Below are 21,800 nucleotides of genomic sequence, written 5' to 3'. Positions count from 1 at the left end.
CCGAGATCAGACCCCAGACCCATAACCCAGACCCCTCCATTCATTTGGTCCCCTAAATTACTAAAGATCCCAGGACATCCCTCCGACTACAGGAATAGGTGACGCTCTGTGACCTGAGGTTATCTGGCGTCTTGTGTAAACCTCAGATAACACCTCCGTCCTGATATCTCCCCTGAGCCAAAAGACAAACCCAGCTCTGCTACACCCTGCTCTATGTGTAGTAGGGGTGTGAGTGACACCTGGTGATGGGGAGGAGGGGGATGGGAGGAGGCCGAGACCTGGAGTACAAGTGGTTTTCTATTGGTCCTTACCTGTAAGGTTCAAGCAGGAAGAGAAGGAGATCGGGAGGAGGAGGAGGCCGGGGCTGAGGATTTGCTTCTTGAGAATCTGATTCTGAGACAGTCTTGGAGTTTCGGTGACTTGGATCTAAGAGGATTTGGTAGAGACCCCCGGACCCCCCTGCCAACATGCGAATCCTATTGTACCTGTGCACAGGTGAGCTCTGCTTCATCCCCGGGTGTGTGTGACCCGCGCCCAGCCCTCCGCTGCCTCTCAGGTAACTGACACGGGGCGTGCGGAGATCAACCGGAACACAAAAATGGCGCAAATATGTGAAATAATGGTGCAAATGAAGAAGCGCTGTGTACATGTGACCGGGCGACAATAAGAAAGCGACACGATGGCGAAAATGTCGCGGCAGAATCCAAATTATTGTTTTGTATCAAGATTCCACAATCGTATTTGTAACGCAAACCGTGTCTGGTCAGCCGCCATGTGGGTGAGTGTCTATGGCGGGATCTTATTGTGTCAGCAGGTGTAGCAGAGCCGGGTTTGTCATGAGTCCTAATGTGTTACCTGTAGTTTCACGCTGTGTGACATTGCTGTGTATGTGAGGACCAGAACAACGGACACACAGACCACTAAAATAGCAGATGGCAACTCTGACCAATGGACTTTGTTGTCCTCCAATTTGTGGGGTCTCCAAACAGATGCAGATGTGACCCCCGGCCCTACATAGGCCCTCCACAACACAGCAGTGACCGATCCAGCTCTGCTACATCAGTAGGGTTGGGAGACCTGAGGCTGCTGGGAAATATCAGTATAAGTTATGTATATTGTGTGTATTACTTGTATGTCGCCATCATATTCCGCAGCGCTGTACAGACATTCCTTATCAGTATGAAACCGCCAAAGTTACAGATCCAGCGATGACATTTCTGGTGGGCGATCTATTGCTCGCTGGTATCAGCCATTCTGGGCTGGGGAGACACTGCCCTCTAGTGTTGATCAATGTGATAGTCAAACACTCCCTGCCCCGGGGTCAGCGCTTTACTCCATGTCACAAACCTCCAGCGCTGACGACACAGGTGTGACTATGGGGTTAGTGTCTCTTTAAATCTCTTAAAGACACAGAGCGTGAGAAAACTGGAATAGAGACTGGCATAGAATCCTGTGAGGGGGTGTCGGAGGTCAGAGGTCGTGCCATCCTGGCCACCGCTATAGGAGGGGAAGCAGCAGATTCTTCCATTTCATTGTCAGTTTTGTTGACTGTTCATCATTAGCACTTTCTGGTGTTTGTCCGTCCTATAGATCTGATCTGTATCACAGCTGAGGGTTTGTATCAATGGGTTCGGTCTGTAAATGATGGTTCTATTCACTGACAGCGACCAGAGACATTGAAAATGGCGAAGAATAGAAATACAAAGTTGTCAGAAGGCGTCAGGAGATTGAGCTGTAATATATAGTCAGGTCTCACTACTGCCCCCTATAGAGACAGAACTTGGGGTTCCTGGTGCAGGATTATTATTACTCTGGTATTGGGTATATATGAGCTGTATAGTGATACATATTAGGGATATTTGCCCCTCCTCCACTCCTGACACTGCCCCAAGATCCCCAACTTGGCCCAGGCCTGTAGGTTACACAAGGGGGAGCTGTCACCAGAAACTGGGCAGATACCAGCCGTGACCACACGGGAAGATCAGGATTCAGAATCTTTAGATTGTGGGGGGTTTTTTTTCTGTGGCTGGGCCCCCCCATCACCTTTGTTCCTGTGCCGTGGCTGGGCCCCCCTTAGTTTCTGGGCCCCTCATCCCTTTTGTTTCTGGGCCGTGTCTGGGCCCCCCTTTGTTTCTGAGCCGTGTCTGGGCCCCCCTTTGTTTCTGGGCCGTGGCTGGGCCCCCCTTTGTTTCTGGGCTGTGGCTGGGCCCCCCTTTGTTTCTGGGCCGTGGCTGGGCCCCCCTTTGTTTCTGGGCCGTGGCTGGGCCCCCCTTTGGCCGTGGCTGGGCCCCCCTTAGTTTCTGGGCCCCTCATCCCTTTTGTTTCTGGGCCGTGTCTGGGCCCCCCTTTGTTTCTGAGCCGTGTCTGGGCCCCCCTTTGTTTCTGGGCCGTGGCTGGGCCCCCCTTTGTTTCTGGGCTGTGGCTGGGCCCCCCTTTGTTTCTGGGCCGTGGCTGGGCCCCCCTTTGTTTCTGGGCCGTGGCTGGGCCCCCCTTTGGCCGTGGCTGGGCCCCCCTTAGTTTCTGGGCCCCTCATCCCTTTTGTTTCTGGGCCGTGTCTGGGCCCCCCTTTGTTTCTGGGCTGTGTCTGGGCCCCCCTTTGTTTCTGGGCCGTGGCTGGGCCCCCCTTTGTTTCTGGGCCGTGGCTGGGCCCCCCTTTGTTTCTGGGCCGTGGCTGGGCCCCCCTTTGTTTCTGGGCCGTGGCTGGGCCCCCCTTTGTTTCTGGGCCGTGGCTGGGCCCCCCTTTGTTTCTGGGCCGTGGCTGGTCCCCCCTTTGTTTCTGGGCCGTGGCTGGGCCCCCCTTTGTTTCTGGGCCGTGGCTGGGCCCCCCTTTGTTTCTGGGCCGTGGCTGGCCCCCCCTTTGTTTCTGGGCCGTGGCTGGGCCCCCCTTTGTTTCTGGGCCGTGGCTGGGCCCCCCTTTGTTTCTGGGCCGTGGCTGGGCCCCCCTTTGTTTCTGGGCCGTGGCTGGGCCCCCCTTTGTTTCTGGGCCGTGGCTGGGCCCCCCTTTGTTTCTGGGCCGTGGCTGGGCCCCCCTTTGTTTCTAGGCTGTGGCTGGTCCCCCCTTTGTTTCTGTGCCGTGGCTGGGCCCCCCATATCTTTTGTTTCTGGGCCGTGGCTGGGCCCCCCTTTGTTTCTGTGCCGTGGCTGGGCCCCCCTTTGTTTCTGGGCCGTGGCTGGGCCCCCCATATCTTTTGTTTCTGGACCGTGGCTGGGCCCCCCTTTGTTTCTGGGTTGTGGCTGGGCCCCCCTTTGTTTCTGGGTTGTGGCTGGGCCCCCCTTTGTTTCTGGGCCGTGGCTGGGCCCCCCTTTGTTTCCTTCTGGGTTCAGAAAATTAAACATTGTCTGAAAGTTTAGTTACACTTAAAAAATCCATCTCCCGCTGACTGTAATGTGAACACTGCTGTACTGACCCCACTGGTGACCACTGTGATACTTTCCACCCGGCAGCTTCCTCCATGTTACAGGTGCAGGTGAGACTAGAAGTATTAGGGAGGGGGGCTGTGTGTGAATACCGTCATATGGTGTGGGTGTAGTTACTCATTCACTTGGTTTCATTCTAAGTGGCCGTGTGCAGTATTATTTACTAGCCTGCATTATTTATATAGCAGTCACACATACCAATGCACTGTATGCAGCTACATCTCCCCCCTGCCCCATATGTGTGTCAGTATGCATTTCAGTGTTACACTCCTTGTAGTAAGGATTACAGGACTTACTTTCCCTATGGTCCAATTCACATCTGTGTTTGCTATTCCGTTTGGGGATTTCACTTGGGGGACCCCCCCCCCTTCCCTAATCGATTACCGAACACACTAAAAAGCGGTGAGCAGTGAAAACATACGGACCCTATAGAGTATAATGGGATCTGTGTGTTCTGCGCAGTGTCATGTGGAGAGATGTAAGCAGCAATGTCCTCTCCGCATGATTTGTGCAGACACTGCGTGGAAAACACACGGACCCCATTATAGTCTATAGGGTTTGCTTTCACTGCTCATTGCTTAGTGAGGGGGGACCCCAAGTGAACTCCCCAAATACCAAATGCAGATGTGAACCGGACCTTAGAAACACATCAGCTCTAGACTCTCCTGGCCACATAGTTTGTTACATTGTATCAGTGCATGGAAAATGTATCGGTCTGGAGTCCAGGCTGTAACTGGAGCAAACCCTCAGCTGTGAGACGTTTTAGGTCTGTACAGGGTTATGATATAAACAGGACTATGAGCTCAGTCAATGGCGGGGAGCGCGGCCTCCGAAAATGGCGACAGATTAAAATATAAAGTGTGATGGAAACAAAGAACGACCCTAAGAGTAAAGTGTCAGTGTAATAATAGAACTGGAGACCCCTTACATTTCTCTAAGGTCCTTGAGACCCCCCCTCTACCCCACCCCCATGTCCCTCTCCTGATACATATATATATATACACAGATGAGACCCTCCCCACCCCCATGTCCCTCTCCTGATACTTGTAACATATATACTGTATACACACAGATGAGACCCTCCCCACCCCCATGTGTCTCTCCCGATACTTGTAACATATATATACACACAGATGAGACCCCTCCTCTACCCCACCCCCATGTGCCTCTCCTGATACTTGTAACATATATACTGTACACACAGATGAGACCCCTCCTCTACCCCACCCCCATGTGCCTCTCCTGATACTTGTAACATATATATATATACACACAGATGCGACCCTTCCCGCCCCCATGTGTCTCTCCTGATACTTGTAACATATATATACTGTGTATACACACAGATGAGACCCTCCCCACCCCCATGTCCCTTTCCCGATACTTGTAACATATATACTGTATATACACAGATGATACCCTTTCCGCCCCCATGTGTCTCTCCCGATACTTGTAACATATATATACTGTATATACACAGATGAGACCCTCCCCACCCCCATGTCCCTCTCCCGATACTTGTAATATATATACTGTATACACACAGATGAGACCCTTCCCGCCGCCATAGGTCTCTCCCAATACTCTCTGCTTTCTGTATCTCAGGATTGCTGACTGTTTCGGTGATTAGAGAGAGAGATCTTGACCTCCAGGCGGGAAGGCACGAGGGGGGGGCACAAACCTGAAAAACCTGATCCTGTCCCTGCCCATAGCTCAGCCCCATATACTGAACATGTCAGAGCTTACACATACTGTATATAGGATGTTACACATACTGTAATACACCGTGTGGACTGGGCGGGGGGGATTGTAAACTGCTGAGGTCAGGGATGATGGGAGTGATACATTGTGATATATTGTGGGACGTTGTGATACATTGTGGGACATGGTGATACATTGTAATACATTGTGGGACATTGTGATTCATTGTGGGACATTGTGATACATTGTGGGATATTGTGATACATTGTGATACATTGTGGGATATTGTGATACATTGTGGGATATTGTGATACATTGTGGGACATTGTGGGACATTGTGATACATTGTGGGACATTGTGGGACATTGTGATACATTGTGATACATTGTGATACATTGTGGGATATTGTGATACATTGTGGGACATTGTGGGACATTGTGGGACATTGTGGGACATTGTGGGACATTGTGATACATTGTGGGACATTGTGGGACATTGTGATACATTGTGGGACATTGTGGGACATTGTGGGACATTGTGATACATTGTGGGACATTGTGGGACATTGTGATACATTGTGGGACATTGTGGGACATTGTGGGACATTGTGATACATTGTGATACATTGTGATACATTGTGGGATATTGTGATACATTGTGGGACATTGTGGGACATTGTGGGACATTGTGGGACATTGTGATACATTGTGGGATATTGTGATACATTGTGGGATATTGTGATACATTGTGGGACATTGTGGGACATTGTGGGACATTGTGATACATTGTGATACATTGTGATACATTGTGGGATATTGTGATACATTGTGGGATATTGTGATACATTGTGGGATATTGTGATACATTGTGGGACATTGTGGGACATTGTGGGACATTGTGGGACATTGTGATACATTGTGATACATTGTGATACATTGTGGGATATTGTGATACATTGTGGGACATTGTGGGACATTGTGATACATTGTGATACATTGTGGGACATTGTGATACATTGTGGGACATTGTGGGTAGAGATGAGCGAACAGTGTTCTATCGAACTCATGTTCGATCGGATATTAGGCTGTTCGGCATGTTCGAATCGAATCGAACACCGCGTGGTAAAGTGCGCCATTACTCGATTCCCCTCCCACCTTCCCTGGCGCCTTTTTTGCTCCAATAACAGCGCAGGGTAGGTGGGACAGGAACTACGACACCGGTGACGTTGAAAAAAGTAGGCAAAACCCATTGGCTGCCGAATACATGTGACCTCTAATTTAAAAGAACAGCGCCGCCCAGGTTCGCGTCATTCTGAGCTTGCAATTCACCGAGGACGGAGGTTTCCGTCCAGCTAGCTAGGGCTTAGATTCTGGGTAGGCAGGGACAGGCTAGGATAGGAAGGAGAAGACAACCAACAGCTCTTGTAAGAGCTAAATTCCAGGGAGAAGCTTGTCAGTGTAACGTGGCACTGACGGGCTCAATCGCCGCAACCCAGCTTTCCCAGGATCCTGAATGGAATACACTGTCAGTGTATTCCCGTATACCCGATATATACCCCGATACCCGTTCCAACGGTGTGCCCCCCCACCTTCACCCCAGAAATACCCTGCAAGTCCCCTAGCAATAGAATTGGGGCTATATACACCCACAATTTTTACTACTGCCATATAGTGCCATTGTCTGACTGGGAATTCAAAGAATATATTGGGAATACAAATACCCTCATTTCTTGCTACTGCCATATAGTGCCAGTGTCTGACTGGGAATTCAAAGAATATATTGGGGTTACGTGCACCCACAATTTTTACTACTGGTATACAGTGCCATTGTCTGACTGGGAATTCAAAGAATATATTGGGGTTATAAATACCCTCATTTCTTGCTACTGCCATATAGTGCCAGTTTCTGACTGGGAATTCAAAGAATATATTGGGGTTACGTGCACCCACAATTTTTACTACTGGTATACAGTGCCATTGTCTGACTGGGAATTCAAAGAATATATTGGGGTTATAAATACCCTCATTTCTTGCTACTGCCATATAGTGCCAGTTTCTGACTGGTAATTCAAAGAATATATTGGGGTTACGTGCACCCACAATTTTTACTACTGGTATACAGTGCCATTGTCTGACTGGGAATTCAAAGAATATATTGGGGTTATAAATACCCTCATTTCTTGCTACTGCCATATAGTGCCAGTTTCTGACTGGTAATTCAAAGAATATATTGGGGTTACGTGCACCCACAATTTTTACTACTGGTATACAGTGCCAATTTCTAACTAGGAATTCAAAATGCGCAAGGCTCCCGGAAAGGGACGTGGACGAGGCCGTGGGCGAGGTCGGGGGAATGGTTCTGGGGAGCAAGGTAGCAGTGAAGCCACAGGGCGTCCCGTGCCTACTCCTGTGGGGCAGCAAGCATTGCGCCACTCCACAGTGCCAGGGTTGCTTGCCACATTAACTAAACTGCAGGGTACAAACCTTAGTAGGCCCGAGAACCAGGAACAGGTCTTGCAATGGCTGTCAGAGAACGCTTACAGCACATTGTCCAGCAGCCAGTCAGACTCTGCCTCCTCTCCTCCTATTACCCAACAGTCTTGTCTTCCTTCCTCCCAAAATTCCGAAGCTTTACAGAACAATAACCCAAACTGTCCCTGCTCCCCAGAGCTGTTCTCCGCTCCTTTCATTGTCCCTCAACCTGCCTCTCCACGTCACGATTCCACGAACCTAACAGAGGAGCATCTGTGTCCAGATGCTCAAACACTAGAGTCTCCTCCATCTCCGTTCGATTTGGTGGTGGATGACCAGCAACCCACCCTCATCGACGATGATGTGACGCAGTTGCCGTCAGGGCATCCAGTTGACCGGCGCATTGTGCGGGAGGAGGAGATGAGACAGGAGTTGGAAGAGGAAGTGGTGGATGATGAGGACACTGACCCGACCTGGACAGGGGGGATGTCAAGCGGGGAAAGTAGTGTGGATGTTGAGGCAGGTGCAGCACCAAAAAGGGTAGCTAGAGGCAGAGGCAGAGGTCAGCAGCTTAGGCGAAGCCAGGCCACACCCGGAATCTCCCAAGATGTTCCAGTTCGTACCCAGCCCCGAAAAACTCCCACCTCGAGGGCACGTTTCTCGAAGGTGTGGAGTTTTTTCAAGGAATGCGCCGAGGACAGATATAGTGTTGTCTGCACAATTTGCCTCTCGAAATTGATTAGGGGCTCTGAGAAGAGCAACCTGTCCACCACTTCAATGCGCCGTCATTTGGAATCCAAGCACTGGAATCAGTGGCAGGCAGCAACGGCAGGACAAAGGCCGCCTGCCGTTCACGCCACTGCCACTGCCACTGCCTCTGCCACTGCCTCTGCCTCTGCCACTGCCACTGCTGACTGTGCTGGCGATGCACTCCAGAGGACGAGCCAGGACACCACTTCATCTGCCTCCGCCACTTTGTTGACTTCTACCTCATCCTCCCCTGGTCCTGTCTTATCTCCTTCTCCTGCACCATCAAAGGCACCATCAGGCGTTTCTTTACAACAACCCACCATCTCTCAGACATTGGAGCGGCGGCAGAAATACACTGCTAACCACCCACACGCGCAAGCCTTGAACGCCAACATCGCTAAACTGCTGGCCCAGGAGATGTTGGCGTTCCGGCTTGTTGAAACTCCCGCCTTCCTGGACCTGATGGCAACTGCGGCACCTCGCTATGCCGTCCCTAGCCGTCACTACTTCTCCCGGTGTGCCGTCCCCGCCTTGCACCAGCACGTGTCACTCAACATCAGGCGGGCCCTTAGTTCCGCGCTTTGCACAAAGGTCCACTTGACCACCGACGCGTGGACAAGTGCATGCGGACAGGGACGCTACATTTCACTGACGGCACACTGGGTGAATGTAGTTGAGGCTGGGACTGCTTCCCAAACTGGCCCGGTGTACCTCGTCTCCCCGCCTAACATTCCTGGCAGGGACACGAGAAGAACACCCCCCTCCTCCTCCTCCTCTACCGCCTCCTCCTCCGCCACCGCCTCCTCCTCCGCCACCGCCTCCTCCTCCGCTGTTAGATTGACCCCAGCTACGAGTTGGAAACGTTGCAGCACTGGCGTTGGTAGACGTCAGCAGGCTGTGCTGAAGCTGATCAGCTTGGGGGACAGACAGCACACTGCCTCCGAGGTGAGGGATGCCCTCCTCGATGAGACGGCAATATGGTTTGAGCCGCTGCACCTGGGCCCAGGCATGGTCGTTTGTGATAACGGCCGGAACCTGGTAGCAGCTCTGGAGCTTGCCGGACTCCAACATGTTCCATGCCTGGCCCACGTCTTCAACCTAGTGGTGCAACGTTTCCTAAAGAGCTACCCCAATGTTCCAGAGCTACTGGTGAAAGTGCGGCGCATGTGCGCCCACTTTCGCAAGTCGACAGTAGCCGCTGCTAGCTTAAAATCTCTCCAGCAACGCCTGCATGTGCCACAACACCGGCTTTTGTGCGACGTCCCCACACGCTGGAACTCAACGTTTCAGATGTTGAATAGAGTGGTTGAGCAGCAGAGACCTTTGATGGAATACCAGCTACAAAACCCTAGGGTGCCACAAAGTCAGCTGCCTCAGTTTCACATCCATGAGTGGCCATGGATGAGAGACCTTTGTGACATCCTACGGGTCTTTGAGGAGTCCACAAGGAGGGTGAGCTCTGAGGATGCGATGGTGAGCCTTACAATCCCGCTCTTGTGTGTTCTGAGAGAATCCCTGATTGACATCAGGGATAACTCAGATCACACAGAGGAGTTAGGGATAGCATCCGATCCGTCACAGCTGGAGAGTAGGTCCACACATCTGTCCGCTTCACTGCGTTTAATGGAGGAGGAGGAGGAGGAGGAGGAGGAGGAGGAAGAAGAGTTGTCCGATGATGTGATGGTGATACAGGAGGCTTCCGGGCAACTTCGAATCGTCCCATTGTTGCAGCGCGGATGGGTAGACATGGAGGATGAGGAGGAAATGGAGATTGAACTTTCCGGTGGGGCCAGAGGAGTCATGCCAACTAACACTGTGGCAGACATGGCTGAGTTCATGTTGGGGTGCTTTACAACCGACAAGCGTATTGTCAAAATCATGGAGGACAACCAGTACTGGATCTTTGCTATCCTTGACCCCCGGTATAAAAACAACATCTCGTCTTTTATTCCGGTAGAGGGGAGGGCCAATCGCATCAATGCTTGCCACAGGCAATTGGTGCAGAATATGATGGAGATGTTTCCAGCATGTGACGTTGGCGGCAGGGAGGGCAGTTCCTCCAGTAGGCAACCAAGTTCTCACCGGTCCACACAAACGAGGGGCACACTGTCTAAGGTCTGGGACACCTTGATGGCACCCCCTCGCCAAAGTGCCGCCACGGAGGGTCCTAGTGTCACCAGGCGTGAGAAGTATAGGCGCATGTTGCGGGAATACCTTTCCGACCACAGCCCTGTCCTCTCCGACCCCTCTGCGCCCTACACGTATTGGGTGTCGAAGTTGGACCTGTGGCTTGAACTTGCCCTATATGCCTTGGAGGTGCTGTCCTGTCCTGCCGCCAGCGTCCTATCTGAGAGGGTGTTCAGTGCAGCCGGTGGCATCATCACTGACAAGCGCACCCGTCTGTCAGCTGAGAGTGCCGACCGGCTCACTTTGATAAAAATGAACCACCACTGGATAGAGCCTTCATTTTTGTGCCCACCTGTGTAAAGCACCCCAACATGAAACTCCATGTCTGTACTCAACCTCTCCAATTCCTCCGCATCCTCATACTCATCCACCATAAGCGTTGCACAATTCTGCTAATACTAGGCTCCCTCCAACATGATTTCCCCCAACTCTGCTGGTTAGAGGCTCCCTCCACCCTGATTTCCACCAACTCTGCTGGTTAGAGGCTCCCTCCACCCTGCTTTCCCACAACTCTGCTGGTTAGAGGCTCCTTCCACCATGAATTTGCCAAAACTGGGCTGTTTAGAGGCTCCCTCCACCATGAATTGGTCCAAACTGGGCTGGTTAGAGGCTCCCTCCACCATTAATTGGTCCAAACTGGGCTGGTTAGAGGCTCCCTCCACCATGAATTTGCCCAAACTGGGCTGTTTAGAGGCTCCCTCCACCATGAATTTGCCCAAACTGGGCTGTTTAGAGGCTCCCTCCACCATGAATTGGTCCAAACTGGGTTTTTTAGAGGCTCTCTCCACCATGAATTGGTCCAAACTGGGCTGGTTAGAGGCTCCCTCCACCATGAATTGATCCAAACTGGGGTGGTTAGAGGCTCCCTCCACCATTAATTGGTCCAAACTGGGCTGGTTAGAGGCTCCCTCCACCATTAATTGGTCCAAACTGGGCTGGTTAGAGGCTCCCTCCACCATTAATTGGTCCAAACTGGGCTGGTTAGAGGCTCCCTCCACCATGAATTTGCCCAAACTGGGCTGTTTAGAGGCTCCCTCCACCATGAATTTGCCCAAACTGGGCTGGTTAGAGGCTCCCTCCACCATGAATTGGTCCAAACTGGGGTTTTTAGAGGCTCCCTCCACCATGAATTGGTCCAAACTGGGCTGGTTAGAGGCTCCCTCCACCATTAATTGGTCCAAACTGGGCTGGTTAGAGGCTCCCTCCACCATGAATTGGTCCAAACTGGGTTTTTTAGAGGCTCCCTCCACCATGAATTTGCCCAAACTGGGCTGGTTAGAGGCTCCCTCCACCATGAATTGGTCCAAACTGGGGTTTTTAGAGGCTCCCTCCACCATGAATTTGCCCAAACTCTGCTGGTTAGAGGCTCAATCCACCCTGATTTTCAAAACAAATGTTGGTGCCAACCTCAACTTACTACAAGGGCCAAATTCACTGCTGGTGACAAGCTCTCCTCACTGCAAGTGCCAAATACACATGTTTCAAGGTGTTTTCCTACTGTCAGAGAGGTGGTATTGAGTGTGTAAAGTGTGTAGTTGTTAGGCTGTGATGTTGGGGTAATAGAGGGTCTTTGGTGTGTTAGATGCCCCCAGACATGCTTCCCCTGCTGTCCCAGTGTCATTCCAGAGGTGTTGGCATCATTTCCTGGGGTGTCATAGTGGACTTGGTGACCCTCCAGACACGGATTTGGGTTTCCCCCTTAACGAGTATCTGTTCCCCATAGACTATAATGGGGTTCGAAACCCGTTCGAACACACGAACATTGAGCGGCTGTTCGAATCGAATTTCGAACCTCGAACATTTTAGTGTTCGCTCATCTCTAATTGTGGGATATTGTGATACATGGTGGGGCATTGTGATACATTGTGGGGCATTGTGATACATTGTGGGGCATTGTGGGACATTGTGGGACATTGTGATACATTGTGATACATTGTGGGACATTGTGGGACATTGTGATACCTTGCGAGACATTGTGGGATATTGTGATACATTGTGGGACATTGTGGGACATTGTGGGACATTGTGGGACATTGTGGGACATTGTGGGACATTGTGATACATTGTGGGACATTGTGATACATTGTGATACATTGTGGGACATTGTGATACCTTGTGATACATTGTGATACATTGTGGGACATTGTGGGACATTGTGGGACATTGTGATATATTGTGGGACATTGTGATACATTGTGGGGCATTGTGGGACATTGTGATACCTTGCGATACATTGTGGGACATTGTGATACATTGTAAGACATTGCGATACATTGTGGGACATTGTGATACATTGCGGGATATTGTGATACATTGTGGGACACTGTGATACTTTTGATCAGAATTTGTAGTTTTCGTTTGGCAGCAATAGTTTACATGCCCTTTATTTTATTTTATTTTTTATCTCTTGTCTGAAAAAACCCCCAAAACCTAATTTAATGTCCGTTGCTCTCATCCATCTTTATGTTCCTCCATCTAAGAAACATGGCGGCTGCTTTTTCTTCTTCTTCATGCTGAACTTTTTCTTAATTTACAAAACTAAATAAATGGGACATAAGAAAGTGTCGGCCATGTTGTTTACATTACAGTCAATGGAAACAAGCGCAGGAGATGCCAGATCAGAACAATGGGTTGTAATAACTGTAGTGTGAACATCGCCTTAGCATGATACATGTATGTACTTGACATCTTTATAAAATAAGAAATCCTCCCCTAAGTTATCACCAAGTGTAAGGAAGCTGAGAGACGCAGCCCAACCAGTCACATGAAGAAGACGTCCGTAATGTCAACTGAATATAATGGTGAGGCCGGAGGCTTAGCCATACTGTAGGGCTCTGTGCAGACCCGCTGGGCATGTGAGGAGGAAAACTGCAGAGAGCGCGGCAGGAACATACTGTGTATGGGGGGAGCATTATACTGTGTGTGGGGGGAGCATTATACTGTGTGTGTGTGGAGCATTATACCGTGTGTGTGTGGAGCATTATACTGTGTGTGTGGGGAGCATTATACTGTGTGTGTGGGGAGCATTATACTGTGTGTGGGGGGGAGCATTATACTGTGTATGGGGCGAGCATTATACTGTGTATGGGGGGAGCATTATACTGTGTATGGGGGGAGCATTATACTGTGTATGGGGGGAGCATTATACTGTGTGTGGGGGGAGCATTATACTGTGTGTGGGGGGAGCATTATACTGTGTGTGGGGGGAGCATTATACTGTGTATGGGGGGAGCATTATACTGTGTATGGGGGGAGCATTATACTGTGTGTGGGGGGCACTAGGGAGCATTATACTGTGTATGGGGGGAGCATTATACTGTGTATGGGGGGCATTGGGGAGCATTATAATGTATATGGGGGCAGTAGGGAGCATTATACTGTGTATGGGGGAGCATTATACTGTGTATGGTGGGCACTTGGGAGCATTATACTGTGTATGGGGAGCATTATACTGTGTATGGTGGGCACTTGGGAGCATTATACTGTGTATGGGGGGGCACTGGGGAGCATTATACTGTGTATGGGGGAGCATTATACTGTATGTATGGGGGGCACTTGGGAGCATTATACTGTGTATGTGGGGACTTGGGAGCATTATACTGTGTATGGGGGGGCACTGGGGAGCATTATACTGTGTATGGGGGGGGCACTGGGGAGCATTATACTGTGTATGGGGGGGCACTGGGGAGCATTATACTGTGTATGGGGGGGCACTGGGGAGCATTATACTGTGTATGGGGGGCACTGGGGAGCATTATACTGTGTATGGGGGGGCACTGGGGAGCATTATACTGTGTATGGGGGGCACTGGGGAGCATTATACTGTGTATGGGGGGCACTGGGGACCATTATACTGTGTATGGGGGGCACTGGGGACCATTATACTGTGTATGGGGGGCACTGGGGAGCATTATACTGTGTATGGGGGGCACTGGGGAGCATTATACTGTGTACGGGGGAGCATTATACTGTGTACGGGGGAGCATTATACTGTGTATGGGGGGCACTGGGGAGCATTATACTGTGTATGGGGGGCACTGGGGACCATTATACTGTGTATGGGGGGCACTGGGGACCATTATACTGTGTATGGGGGGCACTGGGGAGCATTATACTGTGTATGGGGGGCACTGGGGAGCATTATACTGTGTACGGGGGAGCATTATACTGTGTACGGGGGAGCATTATACTGTGTATGGGGGGCACTGGGGAGCATTATACTGTGTACGGGGGAGCATTATACTGTGTACGGGGGAGCATTATACTGTGTATGGGGGCACTGGGGAGCATTATACTGTGTATGGGGGAGCATTATACTGTGTGTATGGGGGGCACTGGGGAGCATTATACTGTGTATGGGGGAGCATTATACTGTGTGTATGGGGGGCACTGGGGAGCATTATACTGTGTACGGGGGGGGCACTGGGGAGCATTATACTGTGTACGGGGGAGCATTATACTGTGTGTATGGGGGGCACTGGGGAGCATTATACTGTGTATGGGGGCACTGGGGAGCATTATACTGTGTGTATGGGGGGCACTGGGGAGCATTATACTGTGTGAGGGGGCACTGGGGAGCATTATACTGTGTATGGGGGGGCACTGGGGAGCATTATACTGTGTATGGGGGGGCACTGGGGAGCATTATACTGTGTATGGGGGGCACTGGGGACCATTATACTGTGTATGGGGGGCACTGGGGAGCATTATACTGTGTATGGGGGGCACTGGGGAGCATTATACTGTGTATGGGGGGCACTGGGGAGCATTATACTGTGTATGGGGGAGCATTATACTGTGTACGGGGGAGCATTATACTGTGTATGGGGGGCACTGGGGAGCATTATACTGTGTATGGGGGAGCATTATACTGTGTGTATGGGGGGCACTGGGGAGCATTATACTGTGTATGGGGGAGCATTATACTGTGTACGGGGGGGCACTGGGGAGCATTATACTGTGTATGGGGGAGCATTATACTGTGTGTATGGGGGGCACTGGGGAGCATTATACTGTGTACGGGGGGGGCACTGGGGAGCATTATACTGTGTACGGGGGAGCATTATACTGTGTGTATGGGGGGCACTGGGGAGCATTATACTGTGTATGGGGGCACTGGGGAGCATTATACTGTGTATGGGGGAGCATTATACTGTGTGTATGGGGGGCACTGGGGAGCATTATACTGTGTGAGGGGGCACTGGGGAGCATTATACTGTGAGATATACATTATCTGCTCCCCCTGATAATCCGTCCAGCGCTGCGGCTTCAGTCCCATAGATTCGTCAGTGAGATGTTTCGCTGTAGAACATGCAGCCCCGCTGAGGTCAGTGACTAGTTGTACTGCACATGTACGGTGCACCATCACCCCAGGACAGGCCAAGGCCCAATCAGCCCCTGGAGTGACGGTATAATGCTCCCCAGTGCCCCCCATACACAGTATAATGCTGGAGTGACGGTTCCAGCGCAGCGAGGAAGCAGACGGGTATTTCTTATTGGATTACCCCGTCTTACTATAATGTCCCCAATTCCTGGCCGGCTTTCTCAGTGACATCCACACTTTTGTAACGTATTTACTGTCTTTGAACTCCAGACCTTGTGCCCTGCGGGGGCGGGGAGGGTAAATAGACTGCGGTTAGCAGTCGCCTCACCTGAGAGTCTACAAGAATCCGGCTTTCCTTGGCACCACTACACAAGAACCAGCCCCTCACCCCAGCAAACTGAGCCAACCCGCGCTTGGGGCAATGAAAGATTAACCTCCGCCTCTAGCTGACTAAATATGGCTCCTCTCTCCCAGGACGCCGCACACAGCGCAGCCGGGGCTCGAGCGCCCCATAACCCGCACAATGCGGCCAGTGACTATCCTGCTCGCCCAGGTCTTATCACCCGCCCCTAGTGAGTCTCCTGGACGGGCAGGGGTCTCCTCCATTTAGCTCAGCACACACATTGAGGCCCGGCCCCAGCTTGGACTGAGCCTGCAGGGCCCTCCCAGGAGGGGGCGCCTTCTCCTCCTTGGGCTCCTCAGGGCAGTCTCATACACCATAAGGATCACACTACTGTTCAGGTCTGCACGGGGACCCGAAAGACGGAAAGGATGTCCACTGAAAAATACCAACCCTCACAGAACCAGAGAGTGCGAGGGCCAAAGCGGCCGCACAAACCATCTGGACAACATCTGGCTTAATGGGGTTGTCGGTCCTGTAAATGAATTCCTGGTAGTGATGACCTGTCCACAGGATTGGTCCCCGGTATATGATATAGGGGGGATACGGCTCTAAACCTCCGGGTATCAGACGCTCCAAGTGCACGGGGAGTGGGTGCAATGCCGCTAACAGACGCTGAATGGGCTGCCATATCTCGGGGGGGCTGCCATATCTCGGGGGGGCTGCCATATCTCGGGGGGGCTGCCATATCTCGGGGGGGCTGCCATATCTCGGGGGGGCTGCCATATCTCGGGGGGGCTCCCATATTTTGGCGGGGCTTCCATATCTCGGAGGGGCTGCCATATCTCGGGGGGGCTCCCATATCTGGGGGGGGGCTGCCATATCTGGGGGGGGGCTCCCATATCTCGGGGGGGGGGGGGTCTCCCATATCTCGGGGGGGCTGCCATATCTCGGGGGGGCTGCCATATCTGGGGGGGGCTCCCATATCTCGGGGGGCGGCTCCCATATCTCGGGGGGCGGCTCCCATATCTCGGGGGGCGGCTCCCATATCTCGGGGGGGGGGGCTGCCATATCGGGGGGGGGGGGGCTGCCATATCGGGGGGGGGGGGCTCCCATATCTGGGGGGGGCTCCCATATCTGGGGGGCGGCTCCCATATCTCGGGGGGCGGCTCCCATATCTCGGGGGGCGGCTCCCATATCTCGGGGGGCGGCTCCCATATCTCGGGGGGCGGCTCCCATATCTCGGGGGGGCTGCCATATCGGGGGGGGGGGCTGCCATATCTCAGGGGGCTGCGATATCTGGGGGGGGAGGGGGGGCTGCACCACATGTATGGTCTGTCTTCATTGAGATCAGATGTGCCCTCAGGAGTCCAGGTAAGGCGACAGCGATGGTAAATGGGATGTGTCTGATGATTGGGGGTCACAAATAAGGGGGGGCCCCGGTCTATACGTCCTGTGTCTTACTTTTTTGCTGTTTTTCACCATTTTCCACTTTTTCTTGTGATTATTTTCTTCCTCGGCTTCTTTGCTGTTTTTCTGTTGTTCTCTGGTATCAGACGGGTCCGCACATGTCCAGCTCCTCCTCCTCCCCCTCCCGATGTCCTCGGTGCGGACGGGCGTTCATTGCATTCCTGGAGACGGGTGCCAGGAGCGGGTCACTGCTGAGAACAAATACTGACGAAATGTAGCCGACAGCTATTCCTTGTAACTGGCCGTCACACATGCTCGGCTCGGGGTCGGGGGAGGGCAGTAAACTGCTGAGAGGCCTCCGGTGGCTTCTTACGGATTTAGCAGTCACCAAATTTACGTAACATTGCATTTGTACAAATTGCGCAGTGAGGTCACCGCAGCGTGAAACATACGACAAATGTTCTTTGGGCAAATACAACATTTGTAGCCTCTTGGAACAAAAGATCAGACCTGCTGAAATCCAGAAATCGTGACCCGGTGATCGGGGGATTTAGGATCTTCCCATCTCTAGTTGGCGCCGCTCCCGTGATCTTTCTCCACTGCCAGGACGGGACGGCGTCTTCTCACTTCTGCCAAACCCAAGTTGATCTTTCCAGCAACCGCACAACCCTTCTCCACAGGCTGCGTCTGAAGTGAATGCGATAACCTGCAGTGCCGCACCCGTCCTGTGGTCAGTGGTGGCGCTGTTTAGTAGACATTAATCATAGTTTTTCCCTCCTGGCCCACCTGCACCCCTGGTCTGTAGTGACTAATGATATAATCCACATGTCTTACAGCTTTATAATCCGCCACTTAGTGAGTCACTTATTACGGATGACGATCGCCGTCTTCATTGCCAAATGAGGAGGAAGAAAACCATCATTACTGTACAATAAAACACTAGACCTTTGTGATGCAGGTGGGGCCGGGGTTCGGCTATAAAATGCTACTCGGTGGCGTAGTCTTTGTTTTTACTTTTGTTTTTCTGTGTAGTGTAGAAAGAATATTTTACTGGAAACTGCCAAGAAGTAGGCTGCCTGCCGGAGCACGTACATAGACAGACCGCCTGCCTCACTGACACGGGAACGAACCTAATAACCAAATAGATGGGTGTAGTAGTGCTCAAGTCTGACAACACCAACTTGCTGATGGTTTCCTAACGTTGTAACATGTCTCCTCTGAGAATAATGCTGCTTTCTCCAGTTATCAGGCTGTTTCCTGGCTCTTCCCCCTCTGCTAAACTGACTTTCACTCTGAAACTCCTGCTATGTCTATGTTTAGATGTAAATACTACTGGGAATTGTGCTGCCCCACAACAGAAGCTTTCTATCACAGCCAAAGTGCCGTATTCTTATTAGGATATGTCAGTACTTCTGTGTATATGTCCTGCATCTTTCTGGGTCTGTTTGAGTGACATGGCGGTTATAGTGATGTGTGTGGCGGCTATAGTGACGTGTGTGGCGGCTGTAGTGACGTGTATGGCGGTTATAGTGACGTGTATGGCGGCTATAGTGACGTGTGTGGCGGTTATAGTGACGTGTATGGCGGCTATAGAGACATGTATGGCGGTTATAGTGACGTGTATGGCGGTTATAGTGACGTGTATGGCGGCTATAGTGACGTGTATGGCGGCTATAGTGACGTGTATGGCGGTTGTAGTGACATGTGTGGCGGTTGTAGTGACGTGTGTGGCGGTTGTAGTGACATGTATGGCGGCTATAGAGACGTGTATGGCGGCTATAGAGACGTGTATGGCGGCTATAGAGACGTGTATGGCGGTTATAGTGACGTGTATGGCGGTTATAGTGACGTGTATGGCGGCTATAGTGACGTGTATGGCGGCTATAGTGACGTGTATGGCGGCTATAGAGTCGTGTATGGCGGTTATAGTGACGTGTGTGGCGGTTGTAGTGACGTGTGTGGCGGTTGTAGTGACGTGTATGGCGGCTGTAGTGACGTGTATGGCGGTTGTAGTGACATGTGTGGCGGTTGTAGTGACGTGTGTGGCGGTTGTAGTGACGTGTATGGCGGCTGTAGTGACGTGTATGGCGGCTGTAGTGACGTGTATGGCGGCTGTAGTGACGTGTATGGCGGCTGTAGTGACGTGTATGGCGGCTGTAGTGACGTGTATGGCGGTTGTAGTGACGTGTGTGGCGGTTGTAGTGACGTGTGTGGCGGTTGTAGTGACGTGTATGGCGGCTGTAGTGACGTGTATGGCGGTTATAGTGACGTGTGTAGCGGCTGTAGTGACGTGTATGGCGGCTGTAGTGACGTGTATATCAGCTAGACTCCACCACCAGCTCAGAGAGGGTACAGATAGGGCCTGCAGAGGGGAAAACTGCCAAAACTGCAGACTGTACGTCACGTAATGACCAAACCTAGTATTAGCTGCTGTGTACAGACATAAGGGCTTATCCTGAATAGTCCCCTGGTGTGACACAGGGCAGTGGGCTCAGTGTGAGCAGTGCTCCGTTTCGGTGCAGGGCTGCAATCTTTAGCGTTTACTGTCCTTGTAGATAATAGTGGGTGAGGTCAGGTCGGCGCTGTGTGGACGTAGCCCGCGGTTTCTGACTGCGCCATGTGGACGTAGCCCGCGGTTTCTGACTGCGCCGTATGGACGTAGCCTGCGGTTTCTGACTGCGCCGTGTGGACGTAGCCCGCGGTTTCTGACTGCGCCGTGTGGACGTAGCCCGCGGTTTCTGACTGCGCCATGTGGACGTAGCCTGCGGTTTCTGACTGCGCCATGTGGACGTAGCCCGCGGTTTCTGACTGCGCCGTGTGGATGTAGCCCGCGGTTTCTGACTGCGCCGTGTGGACGTAGCCCGCGGTTTCTGACTGCGCCGTGTGGACGTAGCCCGCGGTTTCTGACTGCGCCATGTGGACGTAGCCTGCGGTTTCTGACTGCGCCGTGTGGACGTAGCCTGCGGTTTCTGACTGCGCCGTGTGGATGTAGCCTGCGGTTTCTGACTGCGCCATGTGGATGTAGCCTGCGGTTTCTGACTGCGCCGTGTGGATGTAGCCTGCGGTTTCTGACTGCGCCATGTGGACGTAGCCCGCGGTTTCAGACTGCGCCGTGTGGACGTAGCCCGCGGTTTCTGACTGCGCCATGTGGACGTAGCCTGCGGTTTCTGACCGTGCTGTTATACTTTGTGCTTTATAACCCTTTCACCTGGACACTCTGTCGCCCAGGCCTCGCCCTCCTCATAGATACAGACTGATTATAAATGTTTCGTGTTCCCAGGGCTTCTATTTTCCATCATTTCCACAATCTCTGCTTGCTGTCAGTGAATGAGAAGACGCCGAGGAATTAACCCTGTACATACTAATCCTTCTGAGAAGAGGAGACCATTGTACCCAGTGCAGACAATGCCCTGTGAGCTCCACGGCCTCGACCCCAGACTGATACATTGTAGCAAACTAAGGCCTAGCTAGTCCTGCTCTGAGACAATTGTAGACAACGCTCTGTGAGCGCAACACGACAGCGGCAGCCGCACAAATCTCTCTGCTCGTTTGCTATGTTTTTGGAGATCCGGCTGTTTAGCTCCCAGAGCATTGTATACATAGGAACAAAGCTTCAGCTGAGAGCAGGACGCGCCATGTGCAGGGTCACCCCCTCCTGAGTCTTCTGTACCCCCCTATTTATTGTCCTCCAGCTTATGTGATTCTGGGCTCAGTCCCGCCTGTCATGGCCGCCATGTTCATTGTCTTTTCTCCCGCAGTGTTGATAGCGGTCGGTGCCATCAATGTACAAACGCCCCAAAAATCAGTCGATGCTGCGAGAGGGAAGAGTGCCGTCCTGCAATGTCTCTACCAAACCACAGCCACAGACATGAGCAAAAGCACCATATCCTGGAAGAAACTGCCCGAAGAGGTAACGTCAGCGGAACGTCAGACTGTAATACGGGGGCAGCGTCTGGTGTCATATATTATACACAACCGTCAGTGTCTGCACCCGAGCTCTAGAGTTGGCCCCTTAGATGTTGGGCCCCCTAGCACCGGATATCCTGGGAGTTATGGCCGAGCCCCAGAAAAAATACTCACCTCTCCCGTTCTTGTCTCTCCTCACAGCAAAGCATAGACAGTCCTAATGAGGGACCATAATGAGGAACCTCCAGGTCATCGGGGGTTAATGAGAACTGCCCAAAATGGGTATTTCACTAAT

The 21,800-nt window shown here is 52.0% G+C and overlaps 1 protein-coding gene across 1 annotated transcript in view; it reads left to right on the top strand.

Annotated features, from left to right (window-relative positions):
- Nucleotides 1-391: 391 nt before the first annotated feature.
- GPA33 (glycoprotein A33) overlaps nt 392-21,800 on the top strand; it is a 37,538-nt gene continuing 16,129 nt past the window's right edge. The window contains exons 1-2 of the mRNA XM_075263277.1: nt 392-495; nt 21,358-21,509. Coding sequence (XP_075119378.1) covers nt 468-495; nt 21,358-21,509 — 180 coding nt within the window. The 5' untranslated portion in view covers nt 392-467. The remainder of the gene's footprint in view (nt 496-21,357; nt 21,510-21,800) is intronic.

Source organism: Leptodactylus fuscus, chromosome 2 (assembly GCF_031893055.1).
Source record: "Leptodactylus fuscus isolate aLepFus1 chromosome 2, aLepFus1.hap2, whole genome shotgun sequence".
Classification (NCBI taxonomy): domain Eukaryota; kingdom Metazoa; phylum Chordata; class Amphibia; order Anura; family Leptodactylidae; genus Leptodactylus; species Leptodactylus fuscus.
This window is presented reverse-complemented; position numbering and strand designations above follow the sequence as displayed.